The sequence below is a fragment of the Tyto alba genome, unplaced genomic scaffold (genome assembly GCF_018691265.1).
Source record: "Tyto alba isolate M040663 unplaced genomic scaffold, T.alba_DEE_v4.0 Super-Scaffold_2, whole genome shotgun sequence".
Taxonomy (NCBI): domain Eukaryota; kingdom Metazoa; phylum Chordata; class Aves; order Strigiformes; family Tytonidae; genus Tyto; species Tyto alba.
This window is the reverse complement of record NW_024881282.1, coordinates 50,168,217-50,179,216: the sequence shown is the minus strand read 5'-3', so window position 1 is coordinate 50,179,216 and position 11,000 is coordinate 50,168,217. Positions and strand designations below refer to the sequence as shown.

General features: G+C 43.7%; 1 protein-coding gene across 1 annotated transcript in view; it reads left to right on the top strand.

The window, feature by feature from the left end:
• The first annotated feature begins 7,582 nt into the window (after positions 1-7,582).
• TBC1D15 (TBC1 domain family member 15) overlaps positions 7,583-11,000 on the top strand; it is a 36,901-nt gene continuing 33,483 nt past the window's right edge. The window contains exon 1 of the mRNA XM_032999882.2: positions 7,583-7,767. Within this exon, the coding sequence (XP_032855773.2) occupies positions 7,744-7,767 (24 nt within the window). The 5' untranslated portion in view covers positions 7,583-7,743. The remainder of the gene's footprint in view (positions 7,768-11,000) is intronic.

Here is an 11,000-nt window from a genome sequence, read left to right as displayed (position 1 = left end):
TGGAACATTACCTGCATGCTTTACTTGTGCAGGTTAGGTTTTTTTAACTTAGAGGAACAGGTTCAAAAGACTCCTATCTTAATTTCTCAGTTTCTACATTGAGGTAGAGACAACTAGTGAGTAGAGAAAATCTTAATTGGTTGCAGAGGCTACATTTTTACTGGCAAATAAATTAGGCCGGGGTGCATAAGGAGCACTGGCCTCCAGAGCAACTGGCACAGTACAGCTTTCATCCAGTTAGTTATCTTCTGCCCTTTAAATCATATTTATGTGCTGCTTGCTTGGAGTGGCTGTGCTGTTCCCCATGCTGTGTCTAGGTATTAGTCTGAGACACCTTAAATGCTATAAAAGAGCATGCTAATGATTAAACATCAAGGCTGACTGTAGGTCAGTACCTCAGGCTTACCTGGTTGACTTGAATGGATGTAGCCAGAGCCTGATCTCCTTGCTCTCCTAAACGTGGAGTGGGACAGGAGGATTCTTTTTTTACCTTTTCCTCTTATATGTGGAAAACAAGAGCATCTGACAACTAAATCCTGGGACACCTCCTTTGTTGTCTAGAATAAAATTCACACTGGGGACTGGTACCTCTTAGAGTATGAGGAACTCAAGAGAAGCCTGGTCTGCAGCTTCCTCCTGGATGTCCTGCTGCACCCAGAGTCCAGGACAACACCCCATTTACTGTCTGCTCATGATCTGTGATAAACTGGCACAGCCTGGAAAAACGGTGGGTTGCATCTGTCAAAGCAAGGCTTGGAAATATATTGATTTCCTGTGATGAGAAATAAAGGTCAAAGGGAAGGATATTTTTGGCACTGTTTATCTTTCCTTTGTTGTGGTGTTTTTGTTGGTACAAATTAAGCCTGTGGTGGAAGGACTTGACAGAATCTGCATTTGTCTTGTGTGGGACAGGTTTTCATGTGGTTGAGCACATGGCCAGCTGACACTTGTGACTACAGGAATGGATCTTGGAACTGTTGAAATAACTGTGTGAACAATGACAGCAGCTGCTGCAGCTCTTGGCATAGCCATAATAGCTATGCTTGCAGCTGTGACAGCAACAGAAACCACAGGAAAGCCAGGAACGCTTTCTGGCTGCACGCTCAGTGCTATCTGGGGTGCTGTGACTACCTTAATGTGGCAGAAGATTCCTTATTAGAGCAAATGGCTACTAAAAATCCAAGTGAGCCACCAAGCTGAAGATACCATCCATCTTAGATTCCCATCTGTGTACCGTGTGAGGGGTTGGACTTGAGCATTGAGCTACAGCCTGCCCCAATGTCTCCTTAATGGGTTTATGGAGAAGGGAGAGGAACCTGCTAGCGCTGTGTCAGCCTGTGGAGCTTAATGTGTGCCATTCAGGTTTGTAAACCTGAAATAATGTAATGTACCAGTACAGGCTGGGGACTGACTGGCTGGATAGCAGCTTTGCACAGGAGGAGCTGGTGCACAAGTTGGTGATGAGCCAGCAAAGGCAGCCGCTGGCATCCTGGGATGCATCGGGAAGGGCAGTGCCAGCGGGCTCAGGGAGGTGATCCTTCCCCTCAGCCCTGGTAGGAGACTTTTGGAGTGCTGTGTCTAGCACTGCTCCCCAGTACTACAGAGACATGGACAACCTGGAACAAGGTCTGTGGAGGATTATCAAAGATGATTAGGAGACTGGACCATCTGTCATAGAGGCTGACAGAGCTGGGACTGTTCAGTCTCAAGAAGGCTCAGAGGAGGATCTTGACAACATTTAAAAATACATTATGAGAGGGAGTAAAGAAGGTGGAGCTGGTCTGTTCAGTGGAAGGACAAGATTAAATGGACATAAGCTGAAATACAAGAAATTCCATTTAAGCATAAGGAAAAACTCTTTCACAGCAAAAGTGGCCAAACACTGGAACAGCTTAACTGAGGAGGTTGTGGTGTTTCTATGCTTGGAGATACTCAAAACTCAAACTGGACAAGGCCCTGAGCAATCTGATCTGCTCAGCTAATCTGTTCTGGGCAGGAGGGTTGGACTAGATGCTCTCTAAAGCTTCTTGACAACATCAACCTTTCTGTGATCCTGGGATATTGCAACCTGATAGCAGAAGGTCGTTTTGCTCTCCATCTTGAATAACGGTATACTCATTGTTATGCAATGATGGTTTGCAAAAGAGCAGGGGAGAAGGGCCCAAGAGGGCTGTTGAGTAGATTGGGTAATTGGCTAGAAGGTGGTCATGTATCTTGTCGAGTAAATTGGTCTGTGGGACTGTGAGCTCTCTGAAACACTCCTGCCTTCTTGACATTGAGGCAAGTGGCGACTGGCATGCTGAGGGCAGCGCGGTAGGACGGGAGATCTGGAAGTGTCCTGTGGGACCTGTTGATCATTCACTGAAGAAACTTGGAGCAGAAACTCCTGTCCTATGTTTGGTGGAAGGAGAAGGGAGCTGCACTGAGCACATCTCCCTCAAGGGAAAGAAAAGTCTCAGTCTTAGGCCTGAGAAGTGTCAAGCTTGACTTTAAGGCACCTCTGAGAAAAGACTTACCTGGGAAACAAAAAGGAAAAGCCTGGCTGTTGTGTGAGAGCTACCACTTAACACTAATTACAAACTCAGGTGTAATTCAGTGGGACTGATACCTGTGTTTGGGACTAAAGCATCCTTCCTGAGGACTGGGGTGGCCTTAAAGCCAGATAAGAAACAACTGTGTTGCATTTTAATGCTTTAAATAAATTTCAAGTTTAAGACTTTACACACGTACTCTGGTACTGCATATTCCAGTGATGTTTTCCAATAAAATTTTACTAATTTTGGAGATGTAAGCATTAACTGATGTCCAGCAGTCAAAAAAATGTGAATTATCTTTTAATTCTTTACTTATTTGACAGCTCCTTCAGGTAATGCTGTGCTGCTCCCTGTTCTGGTTGCACAAGAGTGAAAGTGTTTCATCGCAGGCTTGTTTCATAGCCTTTGAATGTTATCTTTTTCTCTGCTATGGTGCTTCTTGAGAAATTCTTGGGATTTAAAGCTTTAAAATACCTTTATTTAAAGATAAATGTTATGTTTCTAACCACTCTTCCATTGACATGCAATGTTTCTCGGTAAATCTATTTTTCAGAATTACTTATATGTTGCTTTTGCAGTGTACCTATATATTTGGAAAATGATGGGCCCACCTGCATGGACATTTTAAAGTCTATGTTTGAAGACTGCAGGAGCTTCTTTCTCATTCTAGTCTCTTTCTTTTGAACTGCATATTGAGTAGGGCTGGAACAAATCTAGATCCAGAGACTGGGAATGTTTTAAACGTAGGGGTTTAGTCAGGTTATTGTTTTTCTGTGTTTTTTGCTCAAGGCTTATCCAGAACTCTGTGATGCTTCTATAAGCACTCAGGTTCCATTGAACTTCAAGAATGTTCAAGTATTTGTTGGTCAATGTTTTTGTTTTGTTTAGTTTTTTTTTTAATTGTACCTTTCTTGTACCTCTTGTTTTCTCCAAGTCTAGTTTCCAGAGCTCCAGTTGCTGCTTCTCTTAAGAAATAATGGAGGATAGTTTTGTGTCTCTGGTCAGATTTTGAGCTGCAACTCCCTAGTACAAACACTGATCATCTTAGCACAGGTCTGGCAATGATAACCAGTCCCAGCAAATTAAGTAATCTTTATCTAGATGAAAATGTTTAAGAAAAACAGTCTAGAAATAGTTCACCATTTCCTGGATATTTTCACAGCTCCATCTCTCAAATTTATTCCGAGTTTTCCCCGTGTTAGCCTGTCCCCTGCTAAGTGATCTTTTTCTCCCCTCTTTCTTCTGAAGAGCACTTTTGTCATTGTTTTGAGTTGTAGTTCCATGTTTGGTAAAGCAGCTCTGATTTTGTGTATAGATACATAAATGCATTGTGTTAAACCCCTTCTCCCCTCACAAGGGGTGTACAGTAGCTGTTCCTCACTGCTCACAGCTTACATCGAGTCTGCATCTTCGTATTCTCCAGTTCCCACTCAGTGTTTCTATTCCCAGTGAGTGCCCATACAAAACAAATACAGAAATGCTGGAAGCTTGAGGGAAGATGCATTGAGGAGCACAGGTTAGCATTCCGTGAGCTTACAGAGACACTGGTATTAACTGTTAATTAGCATGTTTTTAGCAATAAAAACACTGAAAGAAGAGACTTTTAGTGTAGTAGTAATACTGTAGTACCTTAAAAATCTCATAAAGGAACAAGAGCCTGCTGTGCTAGATTCTTTAGCTTGATCTATAACTTAGGTAAATAAGTGAATTTGAAGGGCAGTCTCTTGAACTGTCTTTACCTTAAATGTCTAGGTTTGTTGAAAAGCAGCCATTAACCCTCATCACATCAGCAATAAACAAGATTTTTGAACCATCCTCAGCGGAGAAAATGGAAATCACTTGTCTTCCTCAGGGCAGGATTTTCTGTAAGCATGTTATACTAAACATGTCTCTAACCCCTGCACAGTGATTTTGTTCCGTCTTTCAGTCCTTCAGCTGTGAATAATGCTTCTTAGCTGATTGCAGGGTGCCTTTGCACTTGTGTTCCACAGTTTGATAAGGTCATATGGTCTGTCACAAAGCAAAAGTGACTGAGCAATCTGACCCAACTACTAAATTTGTCCTGCTTTGAGGAACGAGGTGGACCAGATGACATATAAAAATTCCTTCCAACCTAAACAGTCTTATGATCATATGAAAAATTAAGGACCCTATCCAGTCCCACTTGACAATCAAAGAATAGGTAAGAAACAACACATGGATGCAGACAGATAGAATAGATAAGCAAACAAGGAGACTATGGGTCAACAGCATCATCGGTGGTTTTAGTTCATCAACCACCTACTTAATACCAATTTTGGGGGTACCTTTTCTAGCAAAAGTGAGGACAGGATTTAAAGAATGAGAGAGCTTGGTGTACTCCTAAAGGAGTTTTTCCCCTCAAAGAAGGTCAGGTTGAAGAAAAAGCCTTTCACGCAATTTCTTGTGTGAAAAATTTACAAGTAAGAGACAGAGTCTAGCACTGAGTTGACTTGATGTGGAAGCTAGACCTTTGGCAGTGAGTGGGAGGTAACCATCCTCAAAATGAGGAAGGGCATTTTATGTTGGGCCTTAGAGAAGGGTGAGAGTTGGTAGGTGGACAGGAGGAGCTAGATGAGAGGGTTCAAGTGATGTGGGCTAGATGAATGATCTTTGCAAAAGCATTATCCAGGAATCTGAACAGATAAAAATGGTGTCAGTCAGTGTCTGCAAACAGAATGTTACAAGAAAAAAATTGTTTAGCTGTGTGAATAGACAGGTAGAGCTATGCTTTGATGCTGTTGTACAAGAAAAAGTCTGAAAGGGAGCTAGTTTTAATGTGAAAGATAGAATCCATAGAGATATCAAAGACTGAGGCCTCAACCAGGCTGTAGGCCTTGGAGACAGATGGATATTGATGTTGAAAAGATCAGTCCTAAGAGAATCTGGAGGGAGATAGAACCATCTTGTCCATTAACTGCCTGCAGATGATGATAAAAAAATATTTTTGGATCAGGATTAATTGCTGTAGTAGAAATGAAGTGGTGAGTCATGAGATAAATATGTATTTGACACAATTACCTACGAAGAGAGGGAGGCTTTGACTGAATACTCTAATGATCAAATCCAAGACTTAAAAGAACTAGGAGGAGGCAATCATGCTAGTGAAGAGAGCACACTTCAAGGAGTTCATTGTAGATTGTGATATAGGCTAATGAAGCTGAGATGGGAATCTTAATTCTGAGCTTCTAGGAAAGGACCTTTGAAAGAAACCTTGACAAAGAGGTTTCACGGGAGGGCCAGAATGAGAGTATGCAGTGGAGCTAAACGAAGGGAGTCCCCAGTGTTCATTGTGGACTTCAGGGACCTGAGAGATGAAAAGGAAGTGGAGAGAGGAGTGGGACTATACGTGGGTGTGTAACTAATGTACAGTTATATTGCAAGGAGAAAGAAATAAAAGAAAATGGTAAGAAAGGGAAAGGATGAAAATGAACACATGGAAGACCAAACAAGGTGAAATGGGTGTGGAAGATGGCAATAACAATTTCATGACTCAAAGCAATTCATTTAGGGTGATGCATTTTTAATGTGTAGCGTTCTTTCTTGAATTCAGTGTAACACTCAGTTATGCTCTTACTAAATTCAAAGGAAGGGATCACTAAAGCTGTGGTGTCCATTTTTGCTATGCCCATACAGCTTTCCAGACCTAGATATTACTACAAGGACTCGTGTCTGACTGTGGTTTTATTTTGTCATCTTTATCCATGTTTATACACAGAAAGTCACAACCAGCTCTCATGACTTTGAAGCAAATCAGTATTTGTCTTGAGAACTGCAAATCTGGTTTTCCATGGTAAAAAGTACAATATGGGTGTTAATCTAACCAAAAGAGCTTTTAACATGAGAAGTCAGAAACCAATTATAATGCCATGTTGTGACAGAGACAAAAAAAAAAAAAAAAAAAACAAAACAAACAACAAAACTTTTGCTTCTTCAGAGTAGCAAATCACTTCCCTGTGAGCATCTCATTCATCTGTTTCAGATAAACAATATTTGGGGACATACTAGTAGCTCAAAATATTTTGAAGTGTTGGAATCTAACATGTCTGTCTTTATGGCTTTCAGCAGGATCAAATGTTGAAGAAATTAGGTGAAAGCTATTTTTTAAAAAAGTAATACCACACATTGTATGCTTTTCCAGGTAAAGACCAATCAAAACCTGTTGCCATCTGTAGAATTCTTTCAGACTTTACAAATCTTTACGTGTATGACTGATGAATAGTTGCTAACATGGATGAGGTTGTAATTAAGATTTGACTTCATCCCGTGATTAATATTAATGTGTTATGTGTTGAAAGCCATCTTCCTGAAAGCGGTGTGATTTTTACCAACAGTAAAGATCGGGGCAGCTTAATGGTGCTTATGGGTCCCTATTTCCTTGGTATTTACCATACACAACAGCAGGAAGAGAAAGGAAACAACTGGGAGGAATACGCTGGGTGTTTTCTATCATACTTTCAACAGTCTTCAAATTGTAATTACAGTAGCAGGTAGCTCAGAAAAAGCTTTAAGCATGAGAAAAATAAAATTAAAAAATCCCTTCTTTTCCTTGCTGCCATACTTGCACGATCTGCCTCGGTCACCGTTCCCCTCGCTGTGGAGGCCGAGCAGGGCTCCACGCCGGCCCACGGGCAGGTGGGCTATCCTGCCGTGCCGCTGCTGGCTGGACAAGGCTGCAGCGAAACTTTTTTTTTTTTTTTTTTTTTTTTTTTCGCGGTCCCCTTACCCCTCCATGACGCCCTTGTAAACCTTCGCGCGGGGGTAACGGGCAGCGCGACGCCCAGCCAAGGCCGGGCCGCAGGCCGCGGTCTCGCAGGGAGCTGCGTGCGAGGGATTCAGAAGAATAAAGACGACCGTGGGAAAAAAAAAAAAAAAAGAAACAAACCTGGTATTTTCACCTCTTTCCCGGAGGCGCCCTCTGAACGGCAGAGGCGCTCGCCGCCCTCAGAGGCCGGCGGGGGCGGGGCTCTCCGGCCCCGCCCTCTAGTGACGTAGCCCCGCTTCCCCCCCGCACTCCCCCGGGCCCGGCAGTGTCCCGCGGGGCCGTGGCGCCGTTCGCAGCCCCGGCGGCCGGCCGGGACGTGTCCGCACGTAGCGCGCCTGCGCCGCGGCGGAGCCGAGCGGGGCGTGGCGTGCAGCGGCCGGGGAGCACGTGAAGAGCGCAACGTCATCATAAACACTCGTCGGCAACATGGCGGCGCCTCCGAGCGGCAAGGTAACGGGGGCGGGCGGGCCCGGACGGCGGCTGTTGTTGTCTCTTTCCCCGGGGCGGGGGTCGCTCCGGTTGGCGGGAGCCGCGGGAAGGGGCAGCCGCGTCTTTCCTCCGGCCGCGGGCCCTCCCACCTCTCGGGCGGGCCTGGGGCTGGCGGGAGGCCCCGGGCCCTCGGCGCCGCTCTGTGCGGGGCGCGGGAGGGGGTGGCGGCTGGGGCCTGGGCCCTGGAGTGTTGCGGCTCCCACCGCCCGGCCCGGGTCCCTCCGTCGCCTCAGGGCCGCCGCGCCGGCCGCGGCGGCGGAGGAGGCCGCGCTCCGGCGGAGGCGGGCAGCCCCGCGGCCGGGGGTTGTTCCACCGCGGGGCGGGCGCTGAGGCTGAGGAACGGGGCTTGTCCCGGGTACGTGGCCGCCTGCCCCACAGGCGCCCCTGGACTTTCCTGTCTTTTCTCCTGGCCTGCGCGCTGGTTGTGCGGGTGCCTGCCCCGGGGTGCATACAAAGCCTGGTCAGTTGGAGAATGGGGCGACGTAAAGATTCTTCTGTGCCGCTGGTCCTTGCCGAGTGCTCTTGAGTGGAACAGCAGAGCTTGACAGGGATTCAGATGTCTGCCGTGCTTTGAGGTCACGAGAGGGAAGGTATTGGCAGCTCTCTCTGCCTCGCTCTTACCCCACCAACAGATTTGAGTTGTGCTCATATGGTCTTATTGTAGAAATACTATTATTCTGTGACTGTCTTCTGAAAGTGTTACTTGGGAATGCTGGGCCGCTGAGCTTGTGGATCCTTTATCTAGGATTTAAAATTTCAGCATAGCGTCTGACTGTACGTAGCCAGGGTTAGAGTGTGATAGTTTTCCGTTTCACTCTCTCAGTGCACGACAGTAAATGATTATTTCAGCTTGTGCTGATCTCAGCACAAGAGAACATGCAATTAGCCATGTCTGTGCTTTTCAGAGGGTGCTGAGGAGTGCACTGAGCTAGCAGGAAAATTCAGTAAAGATCTTTCTTGTGCCCGTTTACCTTATCCGTTTCAACCAGAACTGGTGGAGCAGGCTATTTGTTCAGCTGGAGTTGTTACAACTTTATTTTTAAGTTCTTTATTGCTGTTAGGTGCTGTAATTGTAAAAATAGCCGTACTGTTCTCCCACCTGTTTCTAGCTACGTGCATCCAGTTTTTATATATACAGATAAAAGTTATTCTTCTGCTTTTGTCCATTTTAAGTTAAATCCAGTAGTTTATTGGATGATGGTAAATATTTCCATTTTGCACCTTTTATTTTTTCCATGTAGGTTTTTATCAGGATTTTCTTCAGGAGGTTTCTCCTGAAAGCAGCTGTATTATCATAATTTGTATGAGAGACTAAAACTATTGTAGATTAGCTGTTTCTAAATTTGCTATGTATTTGTTGTTTAAAAAAAAAAAAAAAGGTCTCTTTGCCTGAAACTAAATCTCTAAGGTTTGCAAAAGCTGTTTTCAGTTATTCCACATCCATGATACTAATGTAACTTGTTAATGCAACTTCTAATTTAGTAATGTTTCTTGCCATGTCTGTTTTGATACAGAGAAAGAATTACAGCTGTGTTTTCTCAGATTTAGTGAAGTGGCTGGGCTGGTTTGAAGTTTCACTGCTCTCACTAGGAGCAGTTCCATCCTTCTCTAAATCTCCCCACCTGTGTGTTGCACTTCTGCTTGCTTGGATGCTGTACTTGTTTGATCTCTGTGATTTGGTTTAGCAAGCTGAAATAATACATGAAACTGTGTGTGCTTATTTTTGACTGGGTTAGTTTTCTGTTGGCCTAGGGGACACATTGGATCACAGGTTGTTCCTTTGGATGACAACAGGATTTTAGAAGGGCTCATAAACTAGTGAAGCTTCACTGCAGATGGAATAAACACAGTGTAAGTTGGTATAGACTCAGCATTCTCACTTAAGGCGTTTTGCACTTTGGTGTGTTTCCAAGCTACGGATGTCCTAAAATAGTTACACTTTTCTTTCTGGCTGCGCAGGTGTTTCAGGTGGTAGATTTCTGAAAGAGCAGTAAGCATTAGTTTGTGGGGTGCTTTAGTCTCATTTGGCAGATCTTGGTCACATGAAAGTAATGTATTTTAATGTCTATGTTCTTTTCTGCAAAACATTTCACAAAGTAATTCCTGTGGAACGCACATAGCAATTTCTTAAGCAGCTGGGAGAGCTGGCATTCTCTCATCTATCATGAAATCTTGTTTCAGCAAACCATGTAAGTTTGTGGCTTCTATTATATTTTTACCCTGTTTGCCTTCCCTTTCTCTATCACATTTTTTTTTTCTTTCCCGGTCATCATTAATATCACAACTCTGCTATTTCATATCGTCTCTGGTTTCTGCTCCATATGGAGAGCAGAATTCCATTAATGGAGCATGAATTATAAATTTGATTACCTCATGTAACTATATGTACTATTTTACTTGGATTTTATTGTTTCATATTTCAAAGTTCTTTTCTGTGTTTTTGTCTACATGGTTAACTTGGTTCTGGAAAACTTAAGTTAACACTGAGTTCTGGAGTCGTGACTCATTCTTTATTAATGGCCATCTGTACTAGAACAGTTTGGGCTTCAGTTTTTTGCCTGTTCTTAGAGCTTCCATTTTTTTTCTGCAAGTAATTTGGCACTAGGGTCTTTTGTTTTCAGTGCTTTTGACTTTATGCATGAAAGGAGGTATATTTTCTCTTTTTTTTTGTCGCTTAGCAAGTGGCAGTTTGTTTTATTTTGGAGATCTGACTCTGGACTCACCCTTGTAACAGAAAACTGTTATAAAATGAGGTAAAAACTTGCATACAGGGAGAAGTACAAACTTTAATTTTGATCTGTCAGTGAATAGGCTATTATTACAGCTGGTCTAAAGACAGTAACGATTTTTGATTTATGCTCTTGGAGTTCAGACTGTCTTCAGCACATGGGCTGTTAGATCTTTCTCAAATTACCAATTGACACATGGGCTGTCAGAGAAGTTATTTTTCACTTGCCTTTGCCCTTGCTCTTGAAGCTAAAACTTCAGAGCTTTAACTGGTGAAACATGTGAGCCTCAGGTCTAAGCTCAGATGTTTGGCCAGTTCAGTAACTAGAAGTGTTTGACTAGCACTATAGCTACTACTAAACAATAATGTTGTAAATGCTGTGGTATTGGGGGGTGGGGTGTGTGTTTGCTGTTGAGGGTTTTTTTTTATAGTCAGGACCAGCAAAGAGATATAAAATGCGGTCTGT